Below are 15,819 nucleotides of genomic sequence, written 5' to 3'. Positions count from 1 at the left end.
ACAAGGACCACACATGGCCGTTCTCATATCTGTAATATACTGCCAGCCTGTAATCCTACAAGAGTCCCAGCTAGGGAGGGCAATTCATCCACAGAAGGGTCCATTTACACAGAAAGATTATCTGCCAAAGATTTGAAGCCAAAGCCAGGCATGGATTTGAAAAGAGGAGAAAGCTCAGGCTTTCCTTTATGACCTGATCTCTGTTTATAGTCTGTTTCTGGCTTTGGCTTCAAATCTGTCAGATAATCTGTGTAAATGGACCCTAATTCGCCTCTATTTTGAGAATCAGTTTCAATTTCTTTGAAAATCATAATTCTCTCTGGGCAGAACTCAAGTTCCAGATACTAAAACAATGCAAAAGAACTTCAAGAAGGAATCAATAGGGGGCGCTGCTCACAGGTCACATAAACAGCACAATCAGACTTGTTTGTTTGTTGTTTAAAGGGCAACTCTGGTGAATTTTTCTTTTCTTTCAAATCAACTAGTGTCAGAAAGTGCCAGAGATTTGTAATTTACATCTATTAAAAAGTCTTCCAGTACTTATCAGCTGCTGTATGTCCTGCAGGAAGTGGTGTATTCTCTCCAGTCTGACACAGTGCTCTCTGCTGCCACCTCTGTCCATGTCAGGAACTGTCCAGATCGGCAGCAAATCCCCATAGAAAACCTCTCCTGCTCTGGACAGTTCCTGACATGGACAGAGGTGGCAGCAGAGAGCACTGTGTCAGACTGGAGAGAATACAGGACATACAGCAGCTGATAAGTACTGGAAGACTGGAGATTTTTTATTTTTTTTTAATGGAAGTAAATTACAAATCTCTGTCACTTTCTGACACCAGTTGATTTGAAAGAAAACATTGTTCGCTGGAGTGCCCCTTTAATAAAAGGCATTTCATTAACCACCTGTCAGCAGCACCTTTTTGCAGGTTGGAACTTGATTTCTGCCTATAGAAGATTGTGGTTTGTAGCCACGTGCTGTCTCTGTGCTGTCTTTATACCTCTAATACCCAACTTGTGGCGCATCGGCTGTTGCAAAACTACAAGTCCCAGCATGCCTTGGCAGCCGAAGGCTGGCGATTCATTTCTAATCTTCCATCTGTTTTGCAATCTCCATTCTCACCACTAGACGTAAAACTAAGCTGAGACTTCCTGATCTGTCTGCGATGATAAGGAGGAGACAATAGAGGAAGCTCACAGCTCAGCCTCCCCCTCCCTGTGTACAGGTCACTGAGGCCACGCAGCATGCAAAGAATAAGGTCTGGGGGATGTTCATTGTTGCTTACGTCCATGGGGTTTGCTCTAAACATTTCACTCACAATGCTGATGGCTGCCCCCATAATAATACATACAAAAGATACAACCAAGAACAGAATGGGGGGAAAGTTTCAGTATCTGGCTAAAGAAATACAATTTGGCTACAAGTTACCCCCGGAACATTAATGAGCGCTCCCAAAATACCCTGTTCTGGGCGAAGTTTACATTAACCCCTTTGTGTTCTAGTTAAATGGACTGTCCCTCCAAACTAGAGGCTGTGGGCGTTAATACCATTGTAGAATATAGTCACTATATATACTTAGCATGTGTTATACTGTATTATTATCCAGGGTATAACTGTATTACAAAACTATATACCATAGATAAAGATGACTGAGAGAAATACACACACGTTACTCTGATACATGATAACACAGGATACACACACATTACTCTGATACATGATAACACAGGATACACACACATTACTCTGATATATGATAACACAGGATACACACACATTACTCTGATACATGATAACACAGGATACACACACATTACTCTGATACATGATAACACAGGATACACACACATTACTCTGATACATGATAACACAGGATACACACACATTACTCTGATACATGATAACACAGGATACACACACATTACTCTGATACATGATAACACAGGATACACACACATTACTCTGATACATGATAACAGTCAGGATACACACACATTACTCTGATACATGATAACACAGGATACACACACATTACTCTGATACATGATAACAGTCAGGATACACACACATTACTCTGATACATGATAACACAGGATACACACACATTACACTGATATATGATAACAGTCAGGATACACACACATTACTCTGATATATGATAACACAGGATACACACACATTACTCTGATATATGATAACACAGGATACACACACATTACTCTGATATATGATAACACAGGATACACACACATTACTCTGATACATGATAACACAGGATACACACACATTACTCTGATACATGATAACACAGGATACACACACATTACTCTGATACATGATAACACAGGATACACACACATTACTCTGATACATGATAACACAGGATACACACACATTACTCTGATATATGATAACACAGGATACACACACATTACTCTGATACATGATAACACAGGATACACACACATTACTCTGATACATGATAACACAGGATACACACACATTACTCTGATACATGATAACACAGGATACATACACATTACACTGATACATGATAACACAGGATACACACACATTACTCTGATACATGATAACACAGGATACACACATCACTCTGATATGATACACACACATTACTCTGATATATGATAACACAGGATACACACACATTACTCTGATACATGATAACACAGGATACACACATCACTCTGATATGATACACACACATTACTCTGATATATGATAACACAGGATACTACACACACATTACTCTGATATATGATAACACAGGATACACACACATTACACTGATATATGATAACACAGGATACACACATTACTCTGATATATGATAACACAGGATACACACACATTACACTGATATATGATAACACAGGATACACACACATTACACTGATACATGATAACACAGGATACACACACATTACTGTGATACATGATAACACAGGATACACACATTACTCTGATATATGATAATACAGGATACACACACATTACTCTGATATAACAGTCAGTATACACATTACTGTCAGTTCTCCCCAGCTCCTCAGGGTGTAATGCGCTCCCGTCCTGTAGGTGTCGCTGTCTCCTCCTGTAGCCGCTCACTGCTCGGGCTCCGCGCTCTATAGTGTTCTCCAGTCGCTGAGGCCTCGGGGAGACGTCTGAGCTCCGGGAGCGCAGAGCATCATGGGGAAGCGGGATAACCGGGTGGTAAGCAGAGAAACCGGGACCGGTAGTCTCTTATATGCGGTTCAGATACGTGTCCTGTGTATTAGTGGTGTATACTGCAGTGTATGCAGTGTCCTGTGTATTAGTGGTGTATACTGCAGTGTATATAGTGTCCTGTGTATTAGTGGTGTATACTGCAGTGTATATAGTGTCCTGTGTATTAGTGGTGTATACTGCAGTGTATGCTGTGTGTCCTGTGTACTAGTGATGTATACTGCAGTGTATATAGTGTCCTGTGTATTAGTGGTGTATACTGCAGTGTATATAGTGTCCTGTGTATTAGTGGTGTATACTGCAGTGTATATAGTGTCCTGTGTATTAGTGGTGTATACTGCAGTGTATATAGTGTCCTGTGTATTAGTGGTGTATACTGCAGTGTATATAGTGTCCTGTGTATTAGTGGTGTATACTGCAGTGTATATAGTGTCCTGTGTATTAGTGGTGTATACTGCAGTGTATATAGTGTCCTGTGTATTAGTGGTGTATACTGCAGTGTATATAGTGTCCTGTGTATTAGTGGTGTATACTGCAGTGTATATAGTGTCCTGTGTATTAGTGGTGTATACTGCAGTGTATGCTGTGTGTCCTGTGTATTAGTGGTGTATACTGCAGTGTATATAGTGTCCTGTGTATTAGTGGTGTATACTGCAGTGTATATAGTGTCCTGTGTATTAGTGGTGTATACTGCAGTGTATATAGTGTCCTGTGTATTAGTGGTGTATACTGCAGTGTATATAGTGTCCTGTGTATTAGTGATGTATACTGCGGTGTATATAGTGTCCTGTGTACTAGTGGTGTATACTGCAGTGTATATAGTGTCCTGTGTATTAGTGATGTATACTGCGGTGTATATAGTGTCCTGTGTACTAGTGATGTATACTGCGGTGTATATAGTGTCCTGTGTATTCGTGGTGTATACTGCAGTGTATATAGTGTCCTGTGTATTAGTGGTGTATACTGCAGTGTATATAGTGTCCTGTGTATTAGTGGTGTATACTGCAGTGTATATAGTGTCCTGTGTATTAGTGGTGTATACTGCAGTGTATGCTGTGTGTCCTGTGTATTAGTGGTGTATACTGCAGTGTATATAGTGTCCTGTGTATTAGTGGTGTATACTGCAGTGTATATAGTGTCCTGTGTATTAGTGGTGTATACTGCAGTGTATATAGTGTCCTGTGTATTAGTGGTGTATACTGCAGTGTATATAGTGTCCTGTGTATTAGTGGTGTATACTGCAGTGTATGCTGTGTGTCCTGTGTATTAGTGGTGTATACTGCAGTGTATATAGTGTCCTGTGTATTAGTGGTGTATACTGCAGTGTATATAGTGTCCTGTGTATTAGTGATGTATACTGCAGTGTATATAGTGTCCTGTGTATTAGTGATGTATACTGCAGTGTATATAGTGTCCTGTGTATTAGTGGTGTATACTGTGTGTCCTGTGTATTAGTGGTGTATACTGCAGTGTATATAGTGTCCTGTGTATTAGTGGTGTATACTGCAGTGTATGCTGTGTATTAGTGGTGTATACTGCAGTGTATGCTGTGTATTAGTGGTGTATACTGCAGTGTATGCTGTGTATTAGTGGTGTATACTGCAGTGTATATAGTGTCCTGTGTATTAGTGGTGTATACTGCAGTGTATATAGTGTCCTGTGTATTAGTGGTGTATACTGCAGTGTATGCTGTGTGTCCTGTGTATTAGTGGTGTATACTGCAGTGTATATAGTGTCCTGTGTATTAGTGGTGTATACTGCAGTGTATATAGTGTCCTGTGTATTAGTGGTGTATACTGCAGTGTATGCTGTGTGTCCTGTGTATTAGTGGTGTATACTGCAGTGTATGCTGTGTGTCCTGTGTATTAGTGGTGTATACTGCAGTGTATGCTGTGTGTCCTGTGTATTAGTGGTGTATACTGCAGTGTATGCTGTGTGTCCTGTGTATTAGTGGTGTATACTGCAGTGTATATAGTGTCCTGTGTATTAGTGGTGTATACTGCAGTGTATATAGTGTCCTGTGTATTAGTGGTGTATACTGCAGTGTATATAGTGTCCTGTGTATTAGTGGTGTATACTGCAGTGTATATAGTGTCCTGTGTATTAGTGGTGTATACTGCAGTGTATATAGTGTCCTGTGTATTAGTGGTGTATACTGCAGTGTATATAGTGTCCTGTGTATTAGTGGTGTATACTGCAGTGTATATAGTGTCCTGTGTATTAGTGGTGTATACTGCAGTGTATATAGTGTCCTGTGTATTAGTGGTGTATACTGCAGTGTATATAGTGTCCTGTGTATTAGTGGTGTATACTGCAGTGTATATAGTGTCCTGTGTATTAGTGGTGTATACTGCAGTGTATATAGTGTCCTGTGTATTAGTGGTGTATACTGCAGTGTATATAGTGTCCTGTGTATTAGTGGTGTATACTGCAGTGTATATAGTGTCCTGTGTATTAGTGGTGTATACTGCAGTGTATATAGTGTCCTGTGTATTAGTGGTGTATACTGCAGTGTATATAGTGTCCTGTGTATTAGTGGTGTATACTGCAGTGTATGCTGTGTGTCCTGTGTATTAGTGGTGTATACTGCAGTGTATGCTGTGTGTCCTGTGTATTAGTGGTGTATACTGCAGTGTATATAGTGTCCTGTGTATTAGTGGTGTATACTGCAGTGTATATAGTGTCCTGTGTATTAGTGGTGTATACTGCAGTGTATATAGTGTCCTGTGTATTAGTGGTGTATACTGCAGTGTATATAGTGTCCTGTGTATTAGCGGTGTATACTGCAGTGTATATAGTGTCCTGTGTATTAGTGGTGTATACTGCAGTGTATACTGTGTCCTGTGTATTAGTGGTGTATACTGCAGTGTATATAGTGTCCTGTGTATTAGTGGTGTATACTGCAGTGTATATAGTGTCCTGTGTATTAGTGGTGTATACTGCAGTATATGCCAAGGGGTTAAAGTTTTTGTTGTGCTCCCCTTCCTTACAGGCGTATATGAACCCCATTGCTATGGCCCGAGCCAGGGGCCCCTCATCCTCCGGAGGGCCGACCATACAGGACTATCTCAGCCGACCAAGACCGACCTGGTGAGTTTTTCTTCCAATCAATGACTGTTCAGTTTCTCTGTGGCGCCTCCAAAGGGGAAATCACGTACTGCATGGTTTGCATTGTATTGTAATCTCATCTCTTCTCTTATTGGATGTCACCATCTTCCTTCATCTGCTTTCTTGTCTTCTATAGGGAAGAGGTGAAGGAGCAGCTGGAGAAGAAGAAGAAGGGTTCCCGGGCGCTGGCCGAGTTTGAAGAGAAGATGAATGAGGTAAATCCGGGAGACATTTATTTTCAGTGTTTTCTATCACATGGGTGTACTGGGCAGATGGGCTGAGGACCCTGCACTCTGGCTATGGGGCAGGGGGGATGGGGGGTTGGTAACACATTGACCATGCGCCATTTGCGTCCAGCCGGCTGTGAGGTCTCCTCTTTTTCTTTCACCGAGCTTCTTCTTCCCGATGGGATGGAATAGTAACTTCCTCTTCCTGATGGGACGGAATAGTAACTTCCTCTTCCCGATGGGACGGAATAGTAACTTCCTCTTCCCGATGGGACGGAATAGTAACTTCCTCTTCCCGATGGGACGGGATAGTAACTTCCTCTTCCCGATGGGACGGGATAGTAACTTCCTCTTCCCGATGGGACGGGATAGTAACTTCCTCTTCCCGATGGGACGGGATAGTAACTTCCTCTTCCCGATGGGACGGGATAGTAACTTCCTCTTCCCGATGGGACGGGATAGTAACTTCCTCTTCCCGATGGGACGGGATAGTAACTTCCTCTTCCCGATGGGACGGGATAGTAACTTCCTCTTCCCGATGGGACGGGATAGTAACTTCCTCTTCCCGATGGGACGGGATAGTAACTTCCTCTTCCCCATGGGACGGAATAGTAACTTCCTCTTTCTGATGAGATGGAATAGTAACTTCCTCTTCCCGATGGGATGGAATAATAACCTTCCTCTTCCCGATGGGACGGGATAGTAACTTCCTCTTCCCGATGGGACGGGATAGTAACTTCCTCTTCCCCATGGGACGGAATAGTAACTTCCTCTTCCCCATGGGACGGGATAGTAACTTCCTCTTTCTGATGAGATGGAATAGTAACTTCCTCTTCCTCTCTGATTTATTTCTGCAGAGTTGGAGGAAGGAGCTGGAGAAGCACCGAGAGAAAGTCATCAGCGATAATTCCTCCAAGAAGAAGGAGGTAAGTTCTGTGCACGAGGAGATCACCTGGAAATGGTGACTGATATGTGTGGGCGCGGACCGGGGAGCCACCATGTGGGCGCTGGCAACGCTGCAATGTTTACATTCTGTGTGTGCCTTAAAGGGAATGTGTATCGCCCGAACACCAAACCCCCAGTATCATTCGTTGGCTCTTCTCACTCCATGCCTGGTCCGGGGTCTGTCTGTCTCATGGGGCCCGTGTTTGGGTATAAAAGAACTTTTTAGTCAAGTGGTGCAGCACAGCATTGTATATGTGCCCTAGACCTAGAGACCTTGGAGATCCAGCCCAGAGACAGAGGAGCGATGCAGGCCTAGGGCACCAATACTCTAGGCCCCACCCCTGTGACACAATGCTGTGCTGCACCACCTGAATATAAAGTTCTTTTACCCAAACACTGGCCCCAGGAGACAGACACACACCGGACCAGGCATCGATTAAGAAGAGCCAACAAATGATACTGTGGGTGTGGTGTTCGGGTGATACAGATTCACTTTAAAGAGAATAATAATTATATATTATAGGTCATTATAGGGTTGGGGAGGGGTCTTGGTCGGAATCCCGTCACCCTCTCTCATCAGCTCTATGAACACTGCGACTTTCTCACTCCATACCAGACACAGTTCCCTATATTTGATAGCTGCTCTCCTGGTATTGCAGCTTGTCCTGTGTAAGGAAATGAGGAGTTACAATACGAGGTAGGCCGAGGTGTGAGCCTGTCCGCCCAGCAGCTACGGAGTCTCTAATAGGAAGAGGCTGCGGGGGGTGGGAGACCTCCTCCTTATATAATCCTTACTGTTTGGATTCTTCTCTGAGAGGGAATCGGGAGAGGAGTAAAGGATGACAGATTCTATATGAACACCATTTCGCTATTCTACCGCCTTTCTCTGATTTTTCACCTTTTATTTCTCTCCATAGAAACGGAAGAAAGAAAAGAAGAAACCCGGTGGGGTGAGAACAGCTTTCATCTCTCACAGCTTTACTGATACTATGTGCAAAGTACAATTACAGATTCACATCTTTAAATAAAGAGTCCTGAATGGGCCAGGGCCGGAAAAACAGCGCCACACCTGTCTGTGTCTGGTATTGCAGCTCAGCCCCATTCACTTCAACAGATCTGGGCTGCCGTACCAGACACAACCTGTGGATAGTTGTGACTTTTACCCTGTGGGTCCAGGCGGCGGGCCTGTATTGTGGGTCCAGGCGGCAGGCCTGTAGTGTGGGTCCAGGCGGCGGGCCTGTAGTGTGGGTCCAGGCGGCGGGCCTGTAGTGTGGGTCCAGGCGGCGGGCCTGTAGTGTGGGTCCAGGCGGCGGGCCTGTAGTGTGGGTCCAGGCGGCGGGCCTGTAGTGTGGGTCCAGGCGGCGGGCCTGTAGTGTGGGTCCAGGCGGCGGGCCTGTAGTGTGGGTCCAGGCGGCGGGCCTGTAGTGTGGGTCCAGGCGGCGGGCCTGTAGTGTGGGTCCAGGCGGCGGGCCTGTAGTGTGGGTCCAGGCGGAGGCCCATGTAGTGCGGTCGGGCTTAGATAATCCAGATTTATTTTTACTGTGCATCTCACAAGTTTCCCTTCTCTTATTGTCTGTGGTCAAGTTATCTTTATCATCTTCTTCTACATCATCGAATTCTACTTCTTCCAGCAGTTCTGACGAATCTGACAATGAGGTGAGTGTACAGGATGCGCAGTGTCTCCCGGCTGGCCCTATATTACCCGCATATTATCCGCTCTCTCCCTATAGGTCAGCTGACACTGTATATTAGTCTTCAGTAGTGACTCTCCAGATATTGTGAATATACAACTCTAAACATGAAGACGCTTGCTGGGATTTATAGTTCCACAGCAGATTAATAGTCTACAGCAGTGTCTCCTCACACTGCCTCCAGTTGTTGCATAACTATAACTTCCCGTATGATGGAGAGTCCCAGGTTGGGGGAACACTGTAAGGGCAGCAAATGAAAAGATACAAAGCAAAACTCTGAATATCACTTATTTATTTTTAAGGTGCCATTGATTCCAAAGTACAATAAGGGGTTAATATACAGATTATAACATAGAATCAAGTACAAATTATATAAATAAAGGCAATGACAGACTGGTTCACAGGGAGAGAACCCTGCCTCCGAAGACTTAAATGGGCAAATTATTCATTTTCAAATCAACTGGTATCAGAAAGTTACATAGATTCGTAATGTACTTCTATTTAAAAGTCTCCAGTCTTTCAATACTTATCAGCTGCTGTATGTCCCGCAGGAAGCGGTGGATTTGCTCCAGTGTGACACATGCACCTCTGTCCATGTCAGGAACTGTCCAGAGCAGCAGCAAATCCCCATAGAAAACCTCTCCTGCTCTGGACAGTTCCTGACATGGACAGAGGTGGCAGCAGAGAGCACTGGAGAGAATACACCACTTCCTGCAGGACATACAGCAGCTGATAAGTACTGGAAGAGATTTTTAAATAGTAAATTACAAATCAATATAACTTTTTGACACCAGCTGATTTGAAAGAAATAAAATTTCACTGGAGTGCCCCTTTAATATGTACAACATTTCACAAGTCAAGAGTCACACGTTCCTGTAGCTGTGTATAGGTAATCTCCCTCTGTTCCTCACCTCTAGCAGAGCATTTCACTGTCCCATCCCTTGCTGTTACTTTACACACACTGCTTTGTGGTCTAGAAAATTTTATTATTGCTGTTCTTCCATTTTAAAGACCAAGAAAAAAACTTCGAAAAGAAAAAAGAAGAGAAAGCACTCCCGGAGGACGTCGGACAGCAGCTCCGGCTCTGAGAGCAAGGTAAGACGCATCGCATACATCTACATGTAGTGTTCCTTTCTACTTTTTACAAAAAAAAATGAAAATAGTGAATTCTAGTGTTTGTGTCCACCTCCCTGAAGACTGTGACTGATGTATTACACGGCCCGTATATACATACCTGTCCACAGGAGTGTACAGCATGAGACCACTGAGGCTAGTAACAGGCTACAGCATGGAGGGGGCAACCTTCAGCTATTGCAAAACTACAATTTCCATCATGCCTGGACAGCCAAAGACTGTCCAGGCATGATGGGAATTGTAGTTTTGCCACAGCTGGAGGGCTGAAGATTGCCTATCCCTGGACTACAGAGTGATACAAGCACATCATGGCTGCCGTCCTGCAAACAAAGAGCAAAGGGGCAAGGAATATTGCAATCCTAAGCATCACCCACACCAGCCCCTTCATACACTTACCATGGGGTAACATTACATCAGTGATTGCTCATCCCTTGGAGCATTTTCAGGTACATACGACCTTAGTGAATGTCTCTGGAGAACTACACGTATCCTGCATGTGAATAATCTCTTATTACTCCCCTATAGGATTCTGTGAAGAAGAAGAAATCCAGAGAGGAGAAAGAGAAGGTGAGGAACTGCAAAGACCCCCCCCCCCCCCCCCATCTGATCTTACACAAGTCTCCATATTATTCAGTATTGGGCAGCTCTGGGAGTATTGCAGTTACAGGATATACCATTACACCATTGATTTTTTTTCTAATGGGAAATATCATCTCTTGGATTTTCCTATTTTTTTCACTTTTAATAGCAGCAAAGTAAATGCTTAAAGGGGCTTTTGTGGCAGCTCTTTCCTTCTGCCCCGGTGGTATATTTTACCTTCTGAAATAGGAGGGAGAGATAATATAAAAACATTGTGGTACTGCCAGTCCGATCTTAAAGGGTCACTAGGTAACCTCAAGATTCTAGAGGTACGACAGGCCCCAGACACTACGTGACACGTCTGTCTAGGCTAACCCGAAGACTGTGTGACCCCCCCAGGGGTCGATATCACCGGTTCCTTATACGTATACCTATAAGCCTTTTGGGTGGCGGGATATGCAAGAAGCCAATAATACTAGACTAGCACTGTTTCTATAAGGATATTGCATGCATGTGCCAACGGGGGACTTAGCTAACTCTGCCATACACTACATCTATTCGAGCTGAGACGGAACAAGTGTTCGTTTTTGGTTTTCCTTTTTTTTTTTTGGTTTCTTATTGTTTTTCGGTTTTATGTTGTGGCAAGATGCGATTAGTTGATACGGCTGTTCTTGCTCAGGCCACGTAGGTCATCTGGAGTGGTATGAACAGTCCTCTTGGTTAAACATCTACACTACAGATGGACATTATCATTAGTACCTCTCAGGGTATCATCACATGGATTGTTTAACTATGCTTTTGTACTTACGAAAAGTTTTCTACTGCTTTGTACATCATTCTAGCCGTACGGCTCCCTCATTCTGTATGATACTTGCCTTACTTTCTTTTTTCTTGTAAAACTTAATAAAGTATGTTTTAAAAAAAAAAAATATAAAAACATTTACTCATCCATCCAGTCCCACAGCTGAAGCCCCTTTGCATACCCCAATTGTTTTCTGCTAGTCACTGACTATGGCCATCAGGGCTTCCTCCTCAAAGCGGGATCAATGCATTGTGTAATGAGACCAGATATGTCACAACCTGCCGGTCATCTACATTGAAAACATTAAAAGTCTTTGATATCACTGATAAAAGTACAATTATTCCTTATGATGGCAAATAATTCTTCTTGTGTTGTTGTTGTTTTTTTTTATCTATTTAACTAAAGGACGTGAAGAGCTTGAGCAGGAAGAGACGACATCCAGACGACGAGGATCAGAAATACTCCTCTTATGACTCTTCATCTGGATCAGAATCAGAAGGAGAGGTTAGTGGCTACTATGGTCATCTATGGGAATACAGTCAGAAGGAGAGGTAAGGAGAAGCAAGCACTGATTCTATGGAACAAGGAGCAAGTGAGTACTGACCTGACAGGTCGGCGCTCGCTTGCTCCTCGTTCTATTGAATCCGTGCTGCTGCAGGGGACATAACAGTACTGCATACTTACCTGTCCCACTCTATGCTACTGTCATTTTCACAACATCTGCTGATGGGCCGTTTCCACAGTAAATAGCTGCTCAACATAGATATATGCTGTGGCACAGCAGGACAAGTAAGTATGCAGCACTGTTATGTCCCCCAGCAGCATATGTTCATAGTTTATCCAGGACAACCCCTTTAAACAATCTCGTGTAATGTACTCCAGCCTTTCTATTTGTTCCCTGTCGCTTCATTTCTAACTTACATGCATTGGGGTAATGTAATAAATAGTCAGGAATAGGATTAGACTATAATAGAGTCTCACTTTAGTTAGTGTATAAATAACTAGTATACTTTTATGTCATTGTATGCTCAGTATAATATATCACTGTTATGTCTGTACATTCCCAGGGATTTGGGAAACGGAGAAGAAGCAGCGAAGAGAAAGCTGTAAGTATCTGGGGGTTCCGTCCATAAAGGCCAATGTCTGGGGGATGTCACATGATATCGCTTTAAGGTTTAGTGAGGTTACGCAATAACAAATGGTGCTGTCCCTTGTCAATACCAATGAGGTAATAGTTTAGGGATGGGGGAACCTGTGGCCCTCCAGCTGTTGCAAACCTACAATTTCCATGATGCCTGGACAGCCAAAGCTTTAGCCCTCCAAGCATGGTGGAAATTGTAGTTTCACAACAGCTGGAGAGCAACAGGTTCCCCATTCCTGTATAAGATGAATTGTAACATCTACTTTTTATATAATGTCATTGAACCATACTACCTATACATTACATGGAGTTGGTGGCCTCCAAAGTAAACAGCTTTTAAGGCCCTATTACACGGAGCGATAATCGGCCAAACCAGGAGGATACAGTCAGTTATCGCTCTGTGTAAGGGTATGTTCACACTGAGCAAGTAGGGTGGAATTCCGCATTCTTCAGTGTCAGATCACATCTCTATGGTAGGGTTCACACGCCTCTGCTCAAAGAATTGACATGTCAGTTCTTTGAGCGGAGGTCAGCGAGCCCTCCCATAAAGACGCCTTTTGACACTGAGGCAGGCAGGAATTCCGCCGAATTTGCTCAGTGGGAACATACCCTAATGTTTTACCAATACGTGCAAGGTTTTGTCTATTGTATATAGAAATCTGCCCCCTGCACTGTCCACCATAGCTGCAGCGTCCTACATCAGAGGATCACACAGTGATGTCATTTTCAGTCGTGATCTGGTGACATAACCAATAGCTGCAGCTCTGATGATGGGCTTCTCTATATTCCTCATACACACATAGATTGTTCCATTATTTTACAGTATAAAGCCAAGAAGAAGAAGAAGCACAAGAAACACAGCAAGAAGAAGAAAAAGAAATCTCACGCCTCCAGCTCGGATTCTGAATGAGAAGCTTGGAGCGCCCGGCACACGTGCAATGACTGTGATCAGCTGATCTTCATCCTCCTTCTCTACTTCAGATTTTTTTTTTTTTTTTTTTTTGCCGCATTTGACTATTTTGAGCGTCTGTGAGGAAAACGTCCTGCACAATGTGGCGTCACGTCTGCTTCTTTATGCCACCAGTCATACTTTATTGGTAACTGTATTATAGGAAATGGGGGGAGGGGGAGAATTAGCACAATACCTGGTAACACACACGCGCACACTTACTAAGCAATATTACCTCACACCCTGAATTATCATAAATGTCCCTGTTCAAGCAGCCATCAGTACGGAGCTGTCACCATGGAGCACAATGGGGAAAGCGTTCCTGTACTGTACAGGCAACAATCAGGATTATCACCCTAATTTCTGATGATTATTCTGCAGCTTCACACCCCATTGGGTTATGTGGGGACCTGTGCAGATCCTGAATGGCTCTGATGCTTTACTATGTGCTTATTTGCTATAGATCAGCGGGTAGCAGAGCACTGATCCAGGATGTGCCTGAAGGTTTCCTGCCATCTCCCCATCCAGGATCGCTGAGAAAGTTATACGGAATGGAAACTCAGCCCACATTTCATACAGATAGTAAGCACACTTTAGTAGGGGAGTCGTAGTGAACCTTCAGCTCTCCAGCTGTTGCAGAACTACAATTCCTAACATGCCTGGAAAGCCAGAGCTTTAGCTTTGGCTCTCCAGGCATGATGAGAGTTGTAGTTTTGCAACAGCTGGAGGTCTGAAGGTTCCCCATCCCTGATTTAGGTAATAGCTTCAATGATATCTCCAGCCAGAAGCTGAAACGTGATGGTGGGAGATCGAGCTATGCAATTGCCTGGATAACGTTCCTCTCCTGCAAGGAGGTGACGCTCGCACATGGGGTTTTGCCATCTCGGCCTGTTACAAGCTGATTGATGAACGTCCGGCTGAAATTCTCACTGATCACAAAGTGTCCCCCTTATGAATATGTGTAGCACAACATGTGTACAGCCAGTGCTCCATTGATCATCTGTGGGGCTGCCGATATTTCTAAACACTAAATTCTGTCTCCCATTCCCAGGATTGGTGGGACTCCCTGCAGTCAGACCCCCCCCCATCAGTCAGCTTGTTGTTCTCTATCCTATGAATAGGGGGTAACAGGCTGAGATGGGAATACGCCTGTAATAGAGATCACTTATCCCTAACATGGGGTTCGCCAATTGTTGCATCTTTCTACATGTGAGGGCATGCTGGGAGTTGTAGTTTTCGGACTCCAGGTCTGGGAGCACTGATATAGATGATTATGCGCATTCATTGCTTTGGTTTAGTTTCTGATTATTGGGTGAAGTGTGGGTGATTACTTATCATAGCTCTGATAGTCCATATCTATTAGATGTACACGTGTACTGGAAGAGTATAGAGCAATAAGGAGAATTCCTCATAGGAAGATCTCAGACTGTCCACCGGTACAAGGCCCGACATGACTGCATTTACTGTTGTTCTTCCTTGTGAGATTAAAGGGGTATTCCACTCATACATAACTTTTTATATGTTGCTGCCCATAGTGAGACAAATAATTCCTTCCATACTTATTATCTATTCAGTCTCCTTCCCCCATTTCTCAGCTGCTGCTTTCTGCTGAAAACACAAAAATCTGTGTGTGAGTTTTTCTCTCTGTCTCCCTCTCCTCCCCCCTCCCTTCTGAGACAGCTGATGTAAACGAGTCCCTGGCTGGCTTTATCTGCAACATTGTAGCTTCTTTATAATGCTGGGAGGGTTATTTTGAGATCAAGTTGCTAAGGAACTCACTGTCATTATCCCTCCCAGCATTATAAAGAAGCTACAATGTTGCAGATACAGCCCTCCAGGAACAGCTGAGAACTGGGGGAAGGAGACTGAATAGATAATAACAAGTATGGAAGGAATTGTTAGTCTCACTATGGGCAGCAACATATCAGAAGCTATGTCTGTGTGGGATACCCCTTTAATGGGACCTGGAATAAGATTTATTATTTTTTCCAGTGCTACATCCTTG

The 15,819-nt window shown here is 43.6% G+C and overlaps 1 protein-coding gene across 2 annotated transcripts in view; it reads left to right on the top strand.

The window, feature by feature from the left end:
* Nucleotides 1-15,349, top strand: part of FAM133B (family with sequence similarity 133 member B) — a 51,912-nt gene extending 36,563 nt beyond the window's left edge. The window contains exons 1-11 of one of the 2 annotated variants that reach the window (XM_069959434.1): nucleotides 3,144-3,226; nucleotides 6,231-6,328; nucleotides 6,483-6,561; nucleotides 7,431-7,499; nucleotides 8,436-8,468; nucleotides 9,103-9,174; nucleotides 10,221-10,304; nucleotides 10,869-10,910; nucleotides 12,130-12,228; nucleotides 12,792-12,830; nucleotides 13,689-15,349. In XM_069959434.1, the coding sequence (XP_069815535.1) occupies nucleotides 3,203-3,226; nucleotides 6,231-6,328; nucleotides 6,483-6,561; nucleotides 7,431-7,499; nucleotides 8,436-8,468; nucleotides 9,103-9,174; nucleotides 10,221-10,304; nucleotides 10,869-10,910; nucleotides 12,130-12,228; nucleotides 12,792-12,830; nucleotides 13,689-13,775 (726 nt within the window). In that variant the 5' untranslated portion in view covers nucleotides 3,144-3,202 and the 3' untranslated portion in view covers nucleotides 13,776-15,349. Of the gene's footprint in view, nucleotides 1-3,143; nucleotides 3,227-6,230; nucleotides 6,329-6,482; nucleotides 6,562-7,430; nucleotides 7,500-8,435; nucleotides 8,469-9,102; nucleotides 9,175-10,220; nucleotides 10,305-10,868; nucleotides 10,911-12,129; nucleotides 12,229-12,791; nucleotides 12,831-13,688 lie in introns of those variants that run through there. The other variant, XM_069959436.1, reaches the window with a different exon arrangement.
* Nucleotides 15,350-15,819: the final 470 nt, after the last annotated feature.

The sequence above is a fragment of the Dendropsophus ebraccatus genome, chromosome 2, assembly GCF_027789765.1.
Source record: "Dendropsophus ebraccatus isolate aDenEbr1 chromosome 2, aDenEbr1.pat, whole genome shotgun sequence".
Lineage (NCBI taxonomy): Eukaryota > Metazoa > Chordata > Amphibia > Anura > Hylidae > Dendropsophus > Dendropsophus ebraccatus.
Note: the sequence above shows the minus strand (reverse complement) of the source record. Positions and strands in the feature narration are given on the sequence as shown.